The sequence below is a fragment of the Liolophura sinensis genome, chromosome 11 (genome assembly GCF_032854445.1).
Source record: "Liolophura sinensis isolate JHLJ2023 chromosome 11, CUHK_Ljap_v2, whole genome shotgun sequence".
Taxonomy (NCBI): domain Eukaryota; kingdom Metazoa; phylum Mollusca; class Polyplacophora; order Chitonida; family Chitonidae; genus Liolophura; species Liolophura sinensis.
In genome coordinates, this window is record NC_088305.1 from 24,448,095 (window position 1) to 24,469,437 (window position 21,343).

The following is a 21,343-nucleotide window of genomic DNA, read 5'->3' on the forward strand; positions in this document are numbered from 1 at the left end:
AATACGTGTCTACAAATATAAGGCAGTGGAGACGTATTTCTCAAACGCCAATTGTCAGGGCAACTCCATCAAGTTTTTATATGAAGCGCGCTCTGACGTTAGTCTGGGGGCAATCATTGGCCGAACAAAATTTTGCTAAACCTAACACCAGAGCATTGTCGGTCTAGGTGGACAGCAGAGTCGAAATAACACGATGTGTAGGTTGTCCGCATTTACCGACAAAGACTGACAACTCATCAAGCAATTTCTACACTCTGGACGAGTTGCGACAACAACGTCCTTATCCAAAGTAACTATCTGCTGGTTTGGTGTCTTAAACGTGACATCAAAATACTTGGATTATTCGATCACCTCCTCAAGTTGGTCCACCATATGCTTAAGCGCTTTCACTAATTGAGCTAATTCAACTCAGAAAGCTTAGTCACGACAATATCAGCCATGAAAGACTCCTGTCAGTTTTCCGACTAACCAAGTGAGTCAACTGACTCAGCTCAGTTATATCACTTTTTCAGTTTTCTGAGTTGAATTAATTCAATTATGTAACTCAGATTTTCGAGTCCGTCGATCTAAGCTTTTCTCTCAGTGTGTATAAAGTTCCGATAGAAATACTGTCGCGGAGACTTCGGATGAAGGTTGTCATCGAAGTGAAATAAAAGCATAGGGATATGGGTAGATGTAGGTTCTACTTTGCGTGAATTAATGAAGATAATTATGGTGGATATTAGTTAAAACTCAAGCGGATGAACACACTTGGCAATAGGAGTTAATCACCTGCGTAACCGTTGTCAAGATAGCATCTCCTTGTTGAGTGTCCAATGGCTGCTCCCACAGCTTACCAAGACAGAAATTGATGGCGTTTTTCTCGTTTTCATAGGATTACACGCCATTCTCTTCTGGGGCCACTTTCACAAAGATGTCATACTTGTACGATATCGCACATATAAGACAATGCTACGTTAACAGTGACGTACAAAGTATCGTATTCCGCCGGGCTCTGCCCTGTTTCCTCCCACCATAATTCTGGCCGTCGTCGTATAAATGAAATATTCTTGAGCACGGCGTAAAACACCAATCAAATAAATATATAAATCAAAATATCGTACGACAAATGTACGATGAATAAATGTCGTAGGCTGCTTTTTGAAACTGGGTCCTGTTGCGCTGCGGTGTTTGGGGACTACCTCATTGCTTTACGAGCCCAGCAAGACAGAAACAGTGACATGTATGACAGAAAAGGACCAAATTTTACACCTCTATGGGACCGACTTGTTGTAGATGTGCAGTGTTCAGGTGTTGGATGTCGTGTCTGGGTGTCTTTGATTTGCTGATTCATTAACATCGCGCTCGGTACAAATCTGACCGTCCAACGGGTGTCATGTCTGGGTGTCTTTGATTTGCTGATTCATTAACATCGCACCCTGTACAAATCTGACCGTCCACCAGGTGTCATGTCCGGGTTACCTTTGATATGCTGACTTAGCAGTACAAATTTTTTTGACGGTCGGTTGGATGTCTGATATATCTGATTCTTTGACATAGCGGTACAAATCTGACATTCTGCCGGGAGTCGTGTCTCGGTGTCTTTGATATATGCTGATTCATTGACTTAGCAGTACAAATTTGATGGTGAGTCGGGTGTCATGTCTGAGGTCTCTTTCATATATGCTGATTCACTGACACAGCAGTACATATTTGACGGCCGACCGGGTGTCATGCCTGGGGATCCTTTAATATGTGTTGATTGACATAGTTATACAAATTTGACGACCCGACGTAATGTAGATAATTTATAATGCTGCCTCAGTGGTCTACGCCAAGACACAATGCAGGCACGAAGTACCACTAAGTCACATTATGCTCACACCTGGTCGACCAGCACTTAACCTATTCCATTTGTCTTGAACGCCAAACCAGGCAGTTCCGAGATTACCGATGCTATAATCCTAGGTATGACTCTGTTCGAGATTAAACCCCGGATCTACCTTTTATCGCAAAAACTCTCCAAAAAAAAAAATGCAAGACCATTTGTATGACCCAAGGGCCACGCGGAACTGGCACGTCCATAAAAAACAACAACAACAAAGAACAAGAAGATAAATTTTTCTGAGCAGCAAGCTTAACGCAAGGGTTTATTTACTTGTACAGTAACAAGGACGAATACACACAGAAGGTAAACTGAGACAGAACTACACAGACACTAGAATAACATATAATGGAAAGAGAAGCAATCCGTCCAGGGAGAGGGTCAGTTACCATGGAAACAAGGCAAAACTTTGCATACAAAGCGCTCCAGCTTTCATTCTGGTCAAAACTATATACATGACGTTCCAGATGGAATTATCCCAAGTATACACGTTGATCTATGTGCATTCTTATTATGGGTATGTTCGGTGACCTTTGCCGACTGGCCAATCAAAATGCTGTCTCGTTGCTCACGTAGCTACTCAAATGGGGAGTCATACAGGCTTGCATCTCTCAATAAATATAGAGGTACAGGTAATTAACAAAATATAGATAAAAGAATATGTAAATTTAACACTGAACAAAGACACATTGCACATTAATATGCATACTATATATATATGCGCAAAGGGCAGGTACTTTTTTTCTTTTTGGTTTTTAAATTGCTGGGGGTATTTTATGGGTAAGTAGTCGTAGTCCTCTTAACGCTGATAGGTCGTCTTCCGGGATCAAGTATTTTGCATCAATGTTTCGCTGGCTTCAGGGAACTGAAAAAAAGAAAATAATTAATAATGAGTCCTAAAATTTTGTGAATGTGTTTTTTTCTCTATAATTGTACAGCTCTACCAAATCTACAATGTTTTTTTTCTCTATAATTGTACAGCTCTACCAAATCTACAATGTTTTTTTTTCTCTATAATTGTACAGCTCTACCAAATCTACAATGTTTTTTTCTCTATAATTGTACAGCTCTACCAAATCTACAATGTTTTTTTTCTCTATAATTGTACAGCTCTACCAAATCTACAATGTTTTTTTCTCTATAATTGTACAGCTCTACCAAATCTACAATGTTTTTTCTCTATAATTGTATTGTACAGCTCTACCAAATCTACAATGTTTTTTCTCTCTATAATTGTACAGCTCTACCAAATCTACAATGTTTTTTTCTCTATAATTGTACAGCTCTACCAAATCTACAATGTTTTTTTCTCTATAATTGTACAGCTCTACCAAATCTACAATGTTATTAGCTTACAGAAATAAATCCGTTGGAACTAATTTTCCTTTGTCTCGTATAGGATTTTTTTTGTTTTTTTTCCCCTTCGCGGCGAAATTTTACTGTTTTTTTTATTTTCACATTTTTCGCTCAGTTGCCTTCGCGACTAAAATAAGAAAACCATAAATCGCACATATCATCTATGATGCAAATCAGGATGAAACCCACGCGCCTCCTGGCCCCAATGCGTTAGCTGTGAATTCATGTCCAGATCATGCTGGTTTCCCCTTCGGCTGAACGTGGAAGGTCTGTTAGCAACCTGCGAATGGTGGTTGGTTTCCCCCGGGCACTGCCCGGTTTCCTCCCACGTGGCAGCTGGCAGCCGTCGTATTGGTTTATCGTATTGGTTTATTGTCATGACGGTGAGAGTCACTGGGAGGTGAAAATGACGTCACGTACAGGTCGTTTTGTTTTTGGAATCTTTTCACTGTTTTGTTACAGGACTGATCACGAGACAATATAAAGTCTTCTATGTGTTACACATGCGTAATTCGTGCAACTGGGCTCAAGATTTGCCTCCAAACCGAAGAGAGAAGGTGCACTAATTGGATAATATTGCCACATAGACATTATAGGTTGTTGATACACTATAAATGTTCGCACCTAGTTAAAATTGGCCTTTATCAGAACATTTGTTTTGGATATAGCTGAAATCGTTTTGCCCAGTGTTACTACCCATCCCACTGATGATTTGTAGAGACAAATGCAAGGTGCGTGTGGAGATATGGCATCGTACAACACGAAAGTTATATTTCGGGGCTTGAAGTTGACAAATTTACAATATAAATAGTAAGAAAAATCAACACGTTCGTGTAACCGAAAGAAAATGTTCACTGACGTACGCCCGGTAAAGCGAGAAAGCGCGAGACATTGCGGGAAAAGACAAACGCGCGGCTCACCTGTGACCTGCTCGCAATCCAGACAGAGGCACTGGTTGACGATAGGCAAGAAGAATTCCTGTTCCTGGAGCTCTCCCTCAACTTCCGTGGGGCAGCTCATAATGACTGGTTTCTGTTGGGTACTTTTGGCCGTGCAGCACTTACAGCCGCGTTGAGTCAAGTGCACGCCCTTGGATGGAGAGATGAGTGGATAATCTGTAGAGTTTCCACACTGGCCGTCGCAGTATTTGTACTCGACGGGTTGCAAAGAGATACAACCGAAGTTGTCATCTGTGATCGTCTCGGTCACCGAGTGAATCTGACACTCACCTACAATGAGATAACAGTAAGATGCGCTACAACCAGTTTTCGCTTCCGTCAGCGAGCGATTCTGGCATTCACCTACAGTGAGCAATGAGAAAAATTAAGCTACCACCAAAAAAAGTGTTTGACATTCACTTAGACTGAACAGTGAGATGATGAGATCACTCCTGCCAACGAATGATTCTGCCATTCAACTACAATGAGATAAAAGTAAGATACGTAACTACCACTTTTCGTTTCCGTCAGCGAGCGATTCTGGCATTCATCTACAGTGAGCAAAGAGAAAAATTAAGCTACCACCCAAAAAGTGTCTGACATTCACCTAGATTGAGCAATGAGACAAACTCATAGAAAACATAAAAATGATGCCAAAGTCAGACGAAATAGCGTCCAAACTTATTTGCAAATATGATCTTTAATATTTTTTTGGATTTTTTTTTCAAGAGAAAAGGTATTTTAAAATATTTTTGTATGGTGGGTATTTGAGGCCAACTTTTGACATTTATCGTTGTTGCATAATAATCTTCTAATTAAGGATGTGATGCTTGTTTAATAAATTTATTTGAATGTAAATTTGTTGTTCATATCGAAACATATGCATTTTTCCAAAAATGATAATATTTATGAACATATTAAAAATATAAGTATGATCCAAATTGAGGTTTAATACATTTTTTAGCTGAAAAGAAAAATTCTAGTGCAAAAATATTTACTAAACCTGTGTTACATCCTCATTTATGACGTTATTAAACAAAGACTATAAATACCAAAAGGTGGTGCCAAATAACCACTATACAAACATTATTTTCAAGTGTCTTTTTCTCCTTAAGGAAAAACCGGAAAAAAATATTGAAGACTACATTTAGGAATAACTTTTCGCACTCTTTCATCTTAACTTTATGTCATTTTTATGTTTTCTCCACCTTTAAGATTTTCTCATCAGAATCCGGAAGTCTCATTAGGGTCGTCTCCGTGAACAAATGTATCTGGTATTCACTGAAAGTGAACAATGAGATACACTAAAGGTACAACAGGGTTTCTCATCGAAAATCGTCTCTGTTACCGAATGAATCCGTCCCTCGCTTATTCCGTGAACAATGAGATAAACTTAAGATATAACCGGAAATTTCGAACCATGATTTTAGGCACTACATCCACTTGGCATTTTGGACTTTTACAGCATACTAACCGGGTATCAAAACTTACATTCAAAATACCACTTAACAACAGAAAAAAACGTCAAAATAGATAAACGCAAGGGTAGTTTCTGACACAATGGTTTTGGCACTTTTCCCATTGAGGCGCTCCCATGGAATAGAGCTGATTATGTGCAAAAGAGAGCAAATCGCAATTTTCACAGCGACTTATAACTGTAAAATCTTTGGAGCTGCCCGTTGTCTATGTGTTTAAGATGCTGTACCGCTAACCAATGAGGTCTGGTCCTTGTACCGTCAGGCCGTGACCTTATGTCAGGAGGGTTTTCAGGCGACATATTTGATAGTTGTTTCATACATTGTTTCACCCCGCATTATGTTATTATAACACAATGCTGTATCATATTCAACACAATATCCTGTTAGTCTAATCTTTGTATGTACGTATGCTTGGGGGTTTAACTTTGTATTTAATAATTTTCCAGTCATATAACGACGAGGAGTGTTACACATTGGGTGTGGGTACATATATTGTGTCTTCTTGTGGCAAGGCGAGTCCATGGCGCCAAAGTTCTCTCGCCACTGAATCATCATGCCGAAGACACCAGACATGACACCCCACCCAGGTACATTATACTGACACTGGGCCAACCAATCATATTTTCTTGATCTAACCTCTCACTACTGAACGCCAAGCGAGGCAGCAGTAAGTACCATTTTTAAAGTCTTTGGTGTGAGGGAGCCGGGTTTGATCCCGGGGTCTCTTGACTTTGAGGCGGACCACCGAAGCGGTCAGTAGAATCTTTGTATTGAATTAACAGAATATGTATGTTATATTTAACAGAACAATCTGTTACAATAGCAGAATACATTCTAGCATCACTCAGATAACAGAATTTCTGTTACAATTGACAATTTTTTTTGGAGTATGCTCCAGAATATTTCACTCATACAATGGCGGTCAGTCTTATGGGTGGAAGAAAACAAAGTCCCTGGGGTAAAGCACCGACCTTATAGTTAAGCTACTTACGAATCTTCCCACAAGACATGCACGCCATATTGGTGGAATACAAATGGTCTTGCACAAATGTCTTGCATCTACAAATTCTCTGTCCAAACCCGGTTTTGAGCTCGCATTAAGCATGGTGTGTCGCGGTGACTGAAAGGCACACATCTTTAACCATTTACTACAGACCACTCGCGGTTTGCTGGGGAAAGCGTTAGATTGCTTTGGAAACGATTTTATACCCTGCGTCTTTAGAACCGCTTAATATTGTCTTATGCGTACGCTGAAAAGCTCACTTTTCGGTTTGTTGCAGGACAAGCAGCATCCAAATGGACCACTCCAGATCTTCTCGTCCCCCTGTGATAATGAAACAAAAATATGTACTTCATGAAGATTAAATCAAATGTATTGCTGAGATTATTGAAATCCAATCATATATCTTTTAATGTGACACATCGCTGGTACGGGAGTTTTAAGTCAAATTTCTGGGCACAAGATGCACCAGTTGGCTTTCTCCCGTCACTTGAGGGCAATACTGTACTCCACATCCTCACCAAGGCCAGAAACCACTGCGCAAGAGTTTAAGACTGTCAAGGTTCCAACTGACAAGTGTATTGTGAGGCAAAGGTTAGACACGCAGCCACGTATACGTATGAAGAAAATCAAAATAATATTCGCTTGCTTGACGCGAAAGATCATTTTCAGCAACATGAGGCGTCTCCTTGTACATTTAGAAGAATTAACCGTTACATGCTCCATACACTTTTCTGACAACCGAACAACTGCTATTAGACCCATCACTATTAGGCGATCAGCGCCGAGTAATACAATATCAAAACTGCTAACAGTGAAGGAATCGGTAAGACCGGAGTCGGGATTGAATAAATGAATGCTTATGGCTTTACGCCACGTCGGCAATATTTCAGCCATACGATGACTTGAGTCGGGATTGAACCGGTGTTCAGGGTTGTACATAGTGGTACTGTTTCAATCAGGTGTAATAAAGATAAATTTTTGCGTGAAAATGTTGCCCAGCTCACCTCTTCACAGACTACAGGGTCACCACAGATGCTATCACACGTGACTCTTCCAGCAGCGCACCAACAGTAGGTACAGATATTGTCTGGACTAATCCATTCCTCTCCTGCCTGCAATAACAACAACAATAACGGTCATGTAAACAGCAAGAATTTGGTAATGGCTATAGCAGTCAGAACAACAACAGTTATAACATCAACAAGTCACAGTCAGAACAACAACAGCCAGAACAACAATAGGCTACCTATAGCATCAAAAGTTATAACATCAACAAGTTACAACAACAACGGTCAGAACAACAACAACAGTGGGAACAACAACAATTCCAACATGAACAACAATCGGAACATCAACAGAGAACAACAGATAGAACATCGCCAAAGGAATAGATGTACCAAAATGGTTTGAGCCATTCACAAGACCACAATGTTAAAAAAAATGGTCATAACAAAACAGCGCGACACTGAAGCTTGATCTGTAACTTGCCATGGTAAAGCTACATGTATCAAGTTTCAGCTGAATACGAGGAATCAGACTGAAAAAAGACTGTTTTCGCTTCCAGTAATGACTATTTTCGCTTCCAGTGATAGCAGTGATGACTGATTTGCTATAAGTGATGACTTTTGCTTCCAGTGATAACTGTTTCGCTATCAGTGATGACTGTTTCGCAATCAGTGATGACTGTTTTGCAATCAGGGATGACTGTTTCGCAATCAGGGATGACTGTTTCCTATCAGCGATGACTTTTGCTTCCAGTGATAACTGTTTCGCTATCAGTGATGACTGTTTCGCAATCAGTGATGACTGTTTCGCAATCAGTGATGACTGTTTCGCAATCAGTGATGACTGTTTCGCAATCAGGGATGACTGTTCTGCTTCCAGTGATGATTGTTTTGCTATCAGTAATGACTGTTTTGCTTTCATTAAAAGCTGTTTTGCTGAGTCAATCCTGAATTAGGATAACAGGATGGCTATTGGTCGGGCTAGAACGCAAACATCTCATCCGCTGTCTACAATCCCCAAACATGACTGCCACCACTATAAAATTTAGTATAGAAATCTTTAAAAACGTCAAGGTCTGTGGGGTCACGGAGATGAGGCAGGACGTGATCTCCGAAGACATGAAAACGCTGTTTTGTTGCGCTGTTTCTATCAATACGTTATACCTCTACATTCTCTGACTATATTTTGATCGCAAGGACACTAGTGATTGAGCTAAGCCTAAGAAAGCCCATCTCACGGATTCCAAAGGTCAAACTTGTCCAACGGGGACCGTTGTGTAAAGCGCGTGTAGAAAGCGGTGCCTGCGCTGTAAAGTGTATGTAAAGGGTCTCTACCGTCCAAGGAGCACACGTTATAGGACACGCCCTCTTCTGTGCACATTTAAAACTAACTATTGATCTCAGCGCTCTGGCACGTGACTGGTCTAAACGTGCTACATGTATTTGAACTGAACTCGAATTACCCACCGAAAAGTGTTAGTTAGAGTTAATCCTGAAGGTATGGCGTCTGGTTTAACAAGAATGGTCTACCTGGACTTGTTTGCCGTCCACGAAGCACACGTCACAAGCTGCCTGCTCCCCAGCAGAACATTCCGTCGTCTCCTCGCTGGGTCCCTCGCACGGCAAACCGTCGCCCTTTCGCTCAGGGTTGTGGCTCCGGAAGCGAGATTTGGTCTTGTTAGGGCACACACATTCCGCCCATACTGACCATCCCGTAAACGCACAGTCAGCTGGAAAATTAGTGAAAAGTTGTCATAGCAACATACGTCATGTAACAACAGACGTTATGGCAACAGCAGTTGTGGTGAGAGCAAGTTATAACAGGCGATATGACAACAAGTTATATCAAACATCATGACAGTAGCAAAAAACGCCATGTGAACAAGATATAACACACGCCACAATAGTAGCAACAGATGCCATGAGAAGAAGTTATAACAGACGTCAAGATAGTAACAACGGACACTGTGGCAACGGCAGTCATGATGAGAACAAGTTACTGGTATGACTGACGTCATGGCAGTAGCAACAAACGCCAAGACAACAGGTGAACGGGTTAAAACAGACGTCATGACAATAGCAACAGAATTGTTGAACAAATTATAACAGACACCAATCAGTGATAAAATAAAATCTTCAGTACTACAATTAATGAAAAAACATTATGTAATGGAGTGAGACTGTTTAACACTTACCATCACAGTCTGGGTTTGGCATACACTCCAGATCGCCTGCAGCTACACATTTACTGAAAAAAGAGTGATATACTGTGGATGAGCAATTGACTCAGATGTTCGGAGTACACGAATGTCTGACACAGATGTACGGAGTACACGAATGTCTGACACAAATGTACGGAGTACACGAACGTCTGACACAGATGTACGGAGTACACGAACGTCTGACACAGATGTACGGAGTACACGAACGTCTGACACAGATGAATGGAGTACACGAACGCCTGACACAGATGTACGAAGTACACGAATGTCTGACACAGATGTACGGAGTACGCCAAAGGTCTGACACAAATGTACGGAGTACACGAACGTCTGACACAGATGTACGGAGTACACGAACGTCTGACACAGATGTACGGAGTACACGAATGTCTGACACAGATGAACGGAGTACACGAATGTCTGACACAGATGAACGGAGTATACGAATGTTTGACTCAGAGGTACGGAGTACACGAATGTTTGACTCAGATGTACGAAGTACACGAACGTCTGACACAGATGTACGGAGTACACGAATGTCTGACACAGATGTACGGAGTACACGAACGTCTGACACAGATGTACGGAGTACACGAACGTTTGACACAGATGTACGGAGTACACGAATGTTTGACTCAGATGTACGGAGTACACGAACGTCTGACACAGATGTACGGAGTACACGAATGTTTGACTCAGATGTACGGAGTACACGAACGTCTGACACAGATGTACGGAGTACACGAATGTTTGACTCAGATGTACGGAGTAAACGAACGTCTGACACAGATGTACAGAGTACACGAATGTCTGACACAGATGAACGGAGTACATGAATGTCTGACACAGATGTACGGAGTACACGAACGTCTGACACAGATGTACGGAGTACACGAACGTCTGACACAGATGTACGGAGTACACGAATGTTTGACTCAGATGTACAGAGTACACAAACGTCTGACACAGATGTTCGGAGTACATGAATGTCTGACACAGATGAACGGAGTACATGAATGTCTGACACAGATGTATGGAGTACACAAACGTCTAACACAGATGTACGGAGTACACGAACGTCTGACACAGATGTACGGAGTACACAAATGTTTGACTCAGATGTACGGAGTACACGAACGTCTGACACAGATGTACGGAGTACACAAACGTCTGACACAGATGTACGGAGTACACGAATGTCTGACTCAGATGTACGGAGTACACGAATGTTTGACTCAGATGTACGGAGTACACGAACGTCTGACACAGATGTACGGAGTACACGAACGTCTGACACAGATGTACGAAGTACACGAATGTTTGACTCAGATGTACCGAGTACACGAACGTCTGACACAGATGTACGGAGTACACGAATGTCTGACACAGATGAACGGAGTACACGAACGTCTGACACAGATGTACGGAGTACACGAATGTTTGACACAGATGTACGGAGTACACGAATGTTTGACTCAGATGTACGGAGTACACGAACGTCTGACACAGATGTACGGAGTACACGAACGTTTGACACAAATGTACGGAGTACACGAATGTCTGACACAGATGTACGGAGTACACGAACGTCTGACACAGATGTACGGAGTACACAAACGTCTGACACAGATGTACGAAGTACACGAATGTCTGACACAGATGCACGGAGTACACGAACGTCTGACAGATGTATGGAGTACACGAACGTCTGACACAGATGTACGGAGTACACGAACGTCTCACACAGATGTACGGAGTAAGGAACGTCTTCCTCAGATGTACAGAGTACACGAATGTTTGACACAGATGTACGGAGTACATGAACGTCTGACACAGATGAACGGAGTACATGAACGTCTGACACAGATGTACGGAGTACACGAACGTTTGACTCAGATGATCGGAGTAACGAACGTATTCCTCAGATGTACAGAGTACATGAATGTTTGACACAGATGTACAGAGTACATGAACGTCTGACACAGATGTGCGGAGTACACGAACGTCTGACACAGATGTACGGAGTACACGAACGTCTTCCTCAGATGTAGGCCGTAATACGACAAGCATTCATTCTTTCATTCCCTTCAAACTTTATGTGGGATAATTTGCCGGTGATTGGTGATATGACTTGTTAAATTGTTAAGTACGACCTTAAACTTTAAGCACTCATTCACTCTTTCACTCTCTTCTTTTAAGAGTTTTTTTTGGGGGGGTTACAATTTTAAGCTAAAGGCCAAAATCACTTTGTGAAAATAGGGATGAAGAAGTGCTGAAAGATTTACCAGGTAGGCGTACATGTACATGTGTACTGACCAGGTTTCACAATCGGTCCTGTTTGACACCCAGCCCACCGGATATTCCCTGCCCTCGCTGTCGTAGCACGGACACTCGCTGGATTTGACACATGTGTCGCCGTGTAACAGATGACCCTCCGCGCATCCACATCCGGGTTCGCAGTTGGCTTCCGTGTCCATGCATGTGGAAACCCCGCGGAAATCCGCACACGTCCTCGGGCATGTATTCACACAAGTCGAGTAGACTTGATGGTTTGTGCAATTGGGCAGGGCTGTAGCAAGAGGGCGGGTAAAGGTCATTGCTATTCTTGACAACACAGTGACTCACTGACAACACAGTGACTTACTGACAGCATGGTGAGTCACGTACAACAGTGACTTACAACACCGTGACTCACTGACAACAGTGACATACATACAACACCGTGACTCACTGACAGAATGACTTATTTACCACATAGTGACATACTTACAACAAAGTGACTCACTGACCACACATTGCCTTACTGACAACAGTGACTTACTTATAACACAATGACTCAGGAACAACACAATGACTTACTGACAACACAGTGACTCAATGAGAACAGTGACTTACTCACAACACAGCCACTTACTGACAACGCAATGGCTGACTGATATCAGTGACTTACTGACAACATGATGGCTCACTGGCAATAGTGTGACTTACTGACAACATAGTGACTCACTGACAATACAGTGACTCACTGACAACAGTGATTTACGAATCACTCAATGGCACTCTGACAACAGTGACTTATTGACAAAAGAATGGCTTACTGACATCAAAGTGACCTACGGACAGCAGTGAATCAAAACACAGTAACTCACTGACAACACAGTGATAACACTGACAACACAATGACTCAATGACAACAGTGATTTACTGACAACACAGTGACTCACTGACAACACAACGACTCACTGACAAATGACAGCACAATGACACTAACAAGAGTGACTTACAGCACAGTGACTTAATTACAACCCAGTGACTCACTGGTAGCACAACGTCTTACTGACAAACTGACTTACTGACAATACAGTAACTCACTGACAACACAGTGACTTACGAACAACTAAGTGACTTACTGACAGCACAATGACTTACTGACAGCACAATGACTTACTGACAGCACAGTGTGGGAAGACCTCGCAGTTGTCGTTCTCCTCCATGGGGCCAGTGCAGGTCATATTGTAGTCCAGTGTCTGATTAAGACAGTCGCGAGTTCGATACCGCAATCCGCCAGCACACATGTCACATGAACTCCACTCACTCCAGGCAGCCCAGTCTGTCAAGAAGACAATTTTAATCAGGAGATAGATAGTCTATTGCATAAAGGTATTCAGAATGAATAAATAAAAATATACAACACACTGAACCCAATTTCATGCGGGTAGACAACATTGAAGTCATGACCAGTTTAGAAGGTTCTGTGTCTTATGGCAGGAATATAGATTAAACCTCGAAGGATGTTACGCCTGTCACTGTTTCTGCCAGGCCCTGCAGAGGAATTTCAGAGCAATATATTCAGCTGTAAAGCATTCGTACACAGAACAAAACAACATAAAATGGAACTGACCTTGACCTTCAACAGCACAGTATCGATATATAAAGCATGTTCGCTTTTTGTAAGGTCTATTATCGAATCTTCCAGAATCAAGTGCTACGGTAGCACTGCAGTACCAAGCTGAACTTCCGCAAAGTTTATGGAAGATACAGATCCGTCCGATTCACTGACCTGGCAAACTAATTCTTCAGTACAAATACATGTATTTTTTCGTCTGTGCTTAAATATAGGAAGTACTTTTCATTACTAATACCTTATGTATACTAAGCATGCCGAGCACTTCGAAATTTACAATACAGAGCTTTTTTACCATGTGCATTATCTTTTATATATATATATATATATATATATATATATATATATATATATATATATATATATATTTGTTTGTTTAAGTGTTTAGGTGAAGCGTACTAATTTCGGTCTACTTTAGTGAAACACTCAAAAAAATAATCTGTTAATTTTAACAGAAAGTATGTTGTCTAAGTAATGGTACAGTGTATTCTGTTATTATAACACAATATTCTGTCATATTCGATGTATCCTGTTAGTCAAATAGAATTTTTATGTTGAATTAATAGAGTATGCGTGTTATATTTAACAGAACAATTTGCTGCAATAGCTGGATATATTCTCAGCATCAATCAAACAACACACTTTGTGTTGAAATTAACAGATAAATTTTTTGAGTGTAGTCTTTAGTGTAAGGTTGTTGGAAGGTTCCTGAATACAGAGAATCACTGGATGATCTCGCGCACAAAGTATCACACAAATAACCTGACGAAAGGCCGCAGATGGTCCTCCAGGGAGCTGAGGTCTAACACCTGACCCCATTAGGCGTAGCATACATGTTTTAAAGGCACCGTATCCGAGATGTTTGGGAATCCAATCAAGTATTTGCTATTATTTCAGAATAGTACGAATAATACCTTTTAAAAATCGGTAATAAATTTCCTCGAATATGTAAAACGTGTCGCATTATGACTTTTTCAAACTTTGGAATCATTTCAACACTATACATAGTACAGGCACGAGTCTGATATTTAATAAAACCTATTCTTAGTAAATACAGAAATTTTGATTCATCATTGTAATATGGATATATTACCGATATGATTTTTTGCCAAAATTCTCCGGAAATGACTCTTTAAGTATGCTCACTATGTGCCCATGTTATGGCGGACTCACTTGAACAGGGATGGGTGTTACAATAGTCGTCTTCCTGTATCAGGTCCTCGCAAGGGATGCTGTACGCTTTCTCTATCAGGGTCTGGTTTCTCTTGCGGATGCCTACGCCACAATCTTGGGAGCACTGCGACCACTGCGACCAGGGAGTGTACCCACACTCAGCTGGTGGAAGGACACAAGTAATGAAATAGTTTGACTGGCTGTTTCCGATGTCATAACAGCTTGGGGCGTACTGTTGGGTATTTGGTGTGACTACTAGGCTGATTTAGGTGACTGATTGACTGATGGACTGATTGACCGATTAGCAAGTTGATACACTGTTTGATCTATACATTTGTTTGGGGTTGTGTACCGGGATCGAATCATTTTGAGAGGCTAGCATCAGATGTACTGGTCAGGGATATATGACACCGGAGTAAGAACGAACGAATCTCAGTACATGAGAGATTGGGGGTAAATCAGCCGTTTAAACTTTAGATTTGGCCCGTCAGAACCAACGTTCGCCATGTTTTGTATTCGAACTGCAAAGTACGTGCTGCATGGCTGTTCGAAAATTTTTTCCAGCGTGACTTTTTTATTGGCTTCAAATATAATTGTTTTAATTTATCAAACAAATAACTTACTTTCTGCAGAGGTTTGGAAAAATGGATCGAACCTTCTGCCGAAAGCACATAAATTAACATGTGCACGCCGATTTCAACATGGCATAGGCCTACTGTGAGAGTGCAGAATGGCAACATGTGAACTGCCTGATAAAGGGAATAGTCTATTTTATCCATAAAAAAATGTTTTGGGAGGCACACCTTGTTTGGTAAAATGAAAAGAAGAATATACAGGTGATGGTATTGTAATAATACAGCCAAGGTATCATGAATAGTACACAGATACAGATATGGATTGGTTTCACAATGCAAGTGAAGAAAAATACGACAACAACATTAACTGGTGTCCCCGGACGTGGAGTCTTTTTTTAAAAGATTTGGGAGCCGAAACCTGACCAAAAAATTTAAACGGTTAGAAATCAGTGAGCGGAGTGAATAACTTCACGTTATTTGTGAAAATCAAAGAGGAGTTAACTTGAAATTGTACAGTAGCCAAAGTTTTGTACTTAGCCAAATGCAGTCATAGATAAATGAGAATCATACTTGTGGGTATACTTAATCTGTTTGACAACTGTGTGACAACTGACAGCGAAATTACAACTTCCTCTTTTAAAGTCTTAGGTGTAACTCGACCTAGGACTGACCCTGGAAGGGTCGCTTTCGCAAATCGCTGTGCTATCAAAGCTGGTCTAAAAGATTAGAAGTCAGCGCGCTGAAGTCAGTTTAGGACTCGTGGTTCCAAGTGTAACTCTGGGGCCCCGACTTTTATATGAGCCTTATGTAAAAGAGCGTTATCTGATCAACAGAAAATACAGAATTTCAAAATTTTTAATATAATTTTGAATACTTTCTGAGTTCATTTGTGAAAACCAACGAGAATCTAGCTCCAAACTGTATAGTACCGGCAGCCGAAATTGTGTATTTAGCTATACGCATCTATGGATAAATGCAAATTAATTTTGCAGGTATACTTAATCTGTTTGATAAAGAATTGATGATTTTTATCTATTTTTTATTGTTCACTTTAGTACAATAAACGCAGAAAAATAGAACTTTTAGAACGAGGTGCTACAGTATATACTTTCATTTCCTGCTAGATCAAAATCCCCCTGGCACCTATATATAGGCCCTCAACACTTGAAAAGTGGAGGTGCCCTGGCCTAGAAAGCAAACTACAGAAAGAATCAAAATATACGAGAAAAAGTAGACTTGATATTCTGAAATGGCAACACGTAAGCTATCTATTGATACAAGTTTCACGTTAATAAACGTAGAGGCGTTTTGAAGATGCAGCTTGGAATACATGTAGAAATACGGGCACATGAGCGCATGTGCAGATGGAAGGACATACATGTAGGCACCGAAGGACGGAAAAACGGAAGGATGGAAAGACAAGCTCAACGACGGATGCTCATGTATTTTTAGATATCTCCATCACTGTGCCTTTTGAGTTATTAAGATTACATACGCTGTACTTACCGCATTCCTCTCCAACACAGATCAGTTTCCCGTTGTCACAAACACTGTTACAAAAAACAATTATGTTTATTTGCTTTTATTTATTTGATTGGTGTGTTATGCCGCACTCAAGAGTATTTCACTTATACGGCGACGGTCGGCATTACGGTAGGAGGACACTGGACAGTGCCCGGGGAAATCCACGACCAGACGGAAGTTGCTGAAAGACCTGACCACGTACACCTGGAAAGGATTTAAATTCACAGCGACCGTGCAGTTATGTGAAGATGTATGTAAAATGCGCAGAAAGAAGAGACTATACTAAAGAGCTTAACTTTTCAAGTGTAAATGTCTGCTATGGAGTGGGGAAACACTCTGCAAGCTTATCTGTGCGCCATCATTTACTCCAAACCTGAAGACACGTAAGCTTATTTAAGAAAGCGTATTTGCATCGAGGCGAAAATGAATAAATTGAGTCTAAATTTCGAAATAAGAAATTTGACTTTCTGACGTCAAAATTTCGACTTTTGCCATCCAGAGATTCTTCTTTTTCTGGTGCAGCTTGGATTACATGTGGAGACATGTGATCGAGTTGTCATATAAATAAGTAGGCTATACACTAAACCAATATTTAATGATATTTCACAGATTGCCCTCTATATAAAAGACCAATTTTCTGACACAGGACATTAACATTTAGTTTATTTATTTATATTTGATTGGTGTTTTACGCCGTCCTCAAGAATATTTCACTTATACGACTGCAGACAGCATTATGTTGGTAGGAAACTGGGCTGAGTCCGGGCGAAACCCACGACCATCCGCAGGTTTCTAGAAGATCTTGCCACGTACGGCCGGAGAAGAACAGGACACCTACAGGGATACGGATGGATGTACATGTAAGAAGAGCGTGTAAGAATTTCGAAATTTGAGAAAAGAAAGTCTAAATTTCGGAAAAAATTCAAACTTTCCAGTCCAAGAAGTCGTGTTGTGTGCTAATTTCTAGCAGTCACTCTAGATGTATGAAAATGATCTTGAACGTACATGTAGGTCTATAGAAATGGAAAGAACCAAGGAGAACAAAGCCTTTAACCAGACTCACCATGACCTGCAGTTATAGTAGAGAATGACTGTATTCAACACACTGTCCCCGTTCAGGATGACTTCGTCGTCGTCTGTGGGTCCAGGTTTGCCGTCTTTCTCCATCCATACGACGGTGGGCTCCACCTCTCCCTCCAGCTCCTGGTACACGATGTCACAAGGGCAAGGTTCAAGGTTGCAATCCTCCGAATCCAACTCGGGTACTCCATAGCAGGTTCTATGGCAGACGGATGAGATGTTATGGAAATAGGCAGGCGTACAGACAGACAGAAAGGCAGATGTGCAGACACATGGGGAGATAGCTAGACAGACAGATGGACAAAGAGATGGACAGAAGGACAGGCCGATGGACAGGCTGATGGACGGGCAGATGGACAGACACCTTCGAGATAGTTAAGAAGATAGATGGATAAAGAGATGGACAGAAAAACAGGCTGATGGACAGGCAGATGGACGGACAGATGTGCAGACACATGGGGAGATAGTTAGACAGAGAGATGGCAAAGAGATGGACAGAATGACAGGCTGATGGTCAGGCAGATGGACGGACAGATGTACAAATACATGGGGAGATAGCTAGACAGAGAGATGGCAAAGAGATGGACAGAACAACAGGCTAATGTTCAGGCAGATGGGCCGACAGATGTACAGACACATAGGGAGATAGATGGACAAAGAGATGGACAGACTGATGGGCAGACAGACAGGTGTACAGGTAAATGGAGGGACAGACAGATGTGTGGACTTTTGGACATATGGAGTGACGGACAAATGTACAGACAGATCGAAGGGCCCATAGAAAAAAGATGTCTGATTGTTATATAACGTCGTACTCTATAACTTTTTTAATTAAATGACTGCGGTCAGGATTATGAGTGAAGGGAACCATTCCGCGACCCAGGCCTGATAAATGCAGCGAGCAGGCGCTTTAAACATCTGAGCTAGAACAACTCATCCCTTCACACAGGCCTGTCAAATGCAGCGAGCAGGCACTTTAACCATCTGAGCTAGAGCAACCCATCCCTTCACACAGGCCTGTCAAATGCAGTGAGTAGGCAATTTAACCATCTCAGCTAGAACAACCCATCCCTTCACACAGGCCTGATAAATGCAGCGAGCAGGCACTTTAACCATCTGAGCTAGAACAAACCCATCCCTTCACACAGGCCTGATAAATGCAGTGAGTAGGCAATTTAACCATCTCAGCTAGAACAACTCATCCCTTCACACAGGCCTGATAAATGCAGCGAGCAGGCACTTTAACCATCTGAGCTAGAACAACCCATCCCTTCACACAGGCCTGATAAATGCAGGGAGTAGGCAATTTAACCATCTGAGCTAGAACAACCCATCCCTTCACACAGGCCTGATAAATGCAGTGAGCAGGCGCTTTAAACATCTGAGCTAGAACAACTCATCCCTTCACACAGGCCTGATAAATGCAGTGAGTAGGCAATTTAACCATCTGAGCTTGGACAACCCATCCCTTCACACAGGCCTGATAAATGCAGGGAGTAGGCACTTTAAACATCTGAGCTAGAACAACCCATCCCTTCACACAGGCCTGATAAATGCAGTGAGTAGGTAATTTAACCATCTGAGCTAGAACAACCCATCCCTTCACACAGGCCTGATAAATGAAGTGAGTAGGCACTTTAACCATCTGAGCTAGAACAACCCATCCCTTCACACAGGCCTGATAAATGCAGTGAGTAGGCAATTTAACCGTCTGAGCCATAAAACTCCATCCGCTGATTCAAGGCAAAAGAGTAAATCTCAATAGTTTATGTGTAGATTCGTCAATCTAAGGTGAAGTAGCTGAAGTTTAAAATCGGTTGCGTAATCAAAACAACGTCTGTCTTGTAAATGGTAGATCTGAGGTTCAATCCCGATTTGAGTCATCCCCATGACAATAACATTGGTAATCTTAGCTTGTCGTTCAGCATAAGAGAAACAGGACAAGTGCTGGTCGGCCAGGTATCAGTATAAATTTAACTGGGTGGTGTCTCCGGGATGGCATTCTAGTGCGGTAGCACTATATCGGCATCGGGTGCAGCTTTGGATATACCGGACGTTGTGATATGACCGCAATCGACATTAACACTCAAGCGCACACACACTCAACAAGTGACAAAAACTTAACTGTACAGAATGAATACAGGTCATCTGTACTAAAAGTTCAACTCAACCGCTAACAGATTGTTCCATTTGAGAATATACAGTATTGCAGCTCACCGCTGTCTAGTCCTGGTTCCATGACCACAGTGTTTGTTTTCTGTGAAGGCTTGACACTCTCCCCACGGACTCCAAGCCTTGTCACACTCTGTAAGTACACATTATATATCAGTGCATTCATTTATGTCTTCAAATTATAGTTTCATTTCTTAATAGTACATTTATGTACCCTTTTTAGCTGTGTAAAGCAAATATAGCTGTGTAAAGCTTTACTGATGCCACAATGATGGATCAGTAATTCGAGTGGCAGTGGTGTCGGTCCTGTTCAAGATGAACGTTACCCTCTCTGAAACGACTGAGTAAGTTGAAGTTTCGGGAGTTCCACTGTTCCTGTGAAAGTTGTGCACTAAGTTGTCCCCGGGCACAACTTTCGACTAATTACGCGGCGCACACGAAATCGTCGAACAGGGCTTTTACTAAGGTACCTGTGTTTTCGCGCTGACTGACTTTGCGCATGTCCATTCTGTCGGGTAGAGCAATGTCACGTGAATATTTGACTCAGTCTGCATTATGGTGTGAGGAACTGAAAAAATTACTTCAAAACCCATAAACATATTAAGAAAAAAACATCAAACCAGCGTGGTACATTGCTTTGCAGTAAAGAATCAGTGTGTAAATTTTAAACTTCCTGAACCAAAACGTTTTAAATGTTTTGTCCCTTAAAGTCTTATCGGGCAACAATCAACGCTGATAGGCTGACAGTGGAGATAGGATTTCCTGAGTTAATTCCTCCAGCCTTGGTCAGGCTTGAATAAATCTGCCACAAGGACACCTAAAATCCAGCTTGAGTTAGGCATAGCCTGGACTTGCTCATCTTTCACACCAGCCAATCAGAAAGGATCGTGTGCCTCTTGAGGCGATTGATAAATATGGGCCCAGGTGATTAATACTTAGTTTGATAAAAAAAGAAAAAAAATGGAAACTATGTAATCTTTGAACAAATATAATGAAAGTTCGTAAGGGTGCAGGTGTTCCAAAGGTGCTCCAAGTGACGTCACTCTAGTG

At 41.5% G+C, this 21,343-nt stretch overlaps 1 protein-coding gene across 1 annotated transcript in view; it reads right to left on the bottom strand.

Moving 5' to 3' along the window:
- Nucleotides 1-2,721: 2,721 nt before the first annotated feature.
- Nucleotides 2,722-21,343, bottom strand: part of LOC135478225 (mucin-2-like) — a 97,301-nt gene continuing 78,679 nt past the window's right edge. The window contains exons 43-53 of the mRNA XM_064758497.1: nt 18,105-18,485; nt 17,024-17,067; nt 14,943-15,104; nt 13,314-13,475; nt 12,182-12,434; nt 9,839-9,891; nt 9,174-9,373; nt 7,644-7,751; nt 6,900-6,960; nt 4,141-4,449; nt 2,722-2,729 (exon numbers count right to left, since the gene is read on the bottom strand). Of these exons, the coding sequence (XP_064614567.1) occupies nt 2,722-2,729; nt 4,141-4,449; nt 6,900-6,960; nt 7,644-7,751; nt 9,174-9,373; nt 9,839-9,891; nt 12,182-12,434; nt 13,314-13,475; nt 14,943-15,104; nt 17,024-17,067; nt 18,105-18,485 (1,741 nt within the window). The remainder of the gene's footprint in view (nt 2,730-4,140; nt 4,450-6,899; nt 6,961-7,643; nt 7,752-9,173; nt 9,374-9,838; nt 9,892-12,181; nt 12,435-13,313; nt 13,476-14,942; nt 15,105-17,023; nt 17,068-18,104; nt 18,486-21,343) is intronic.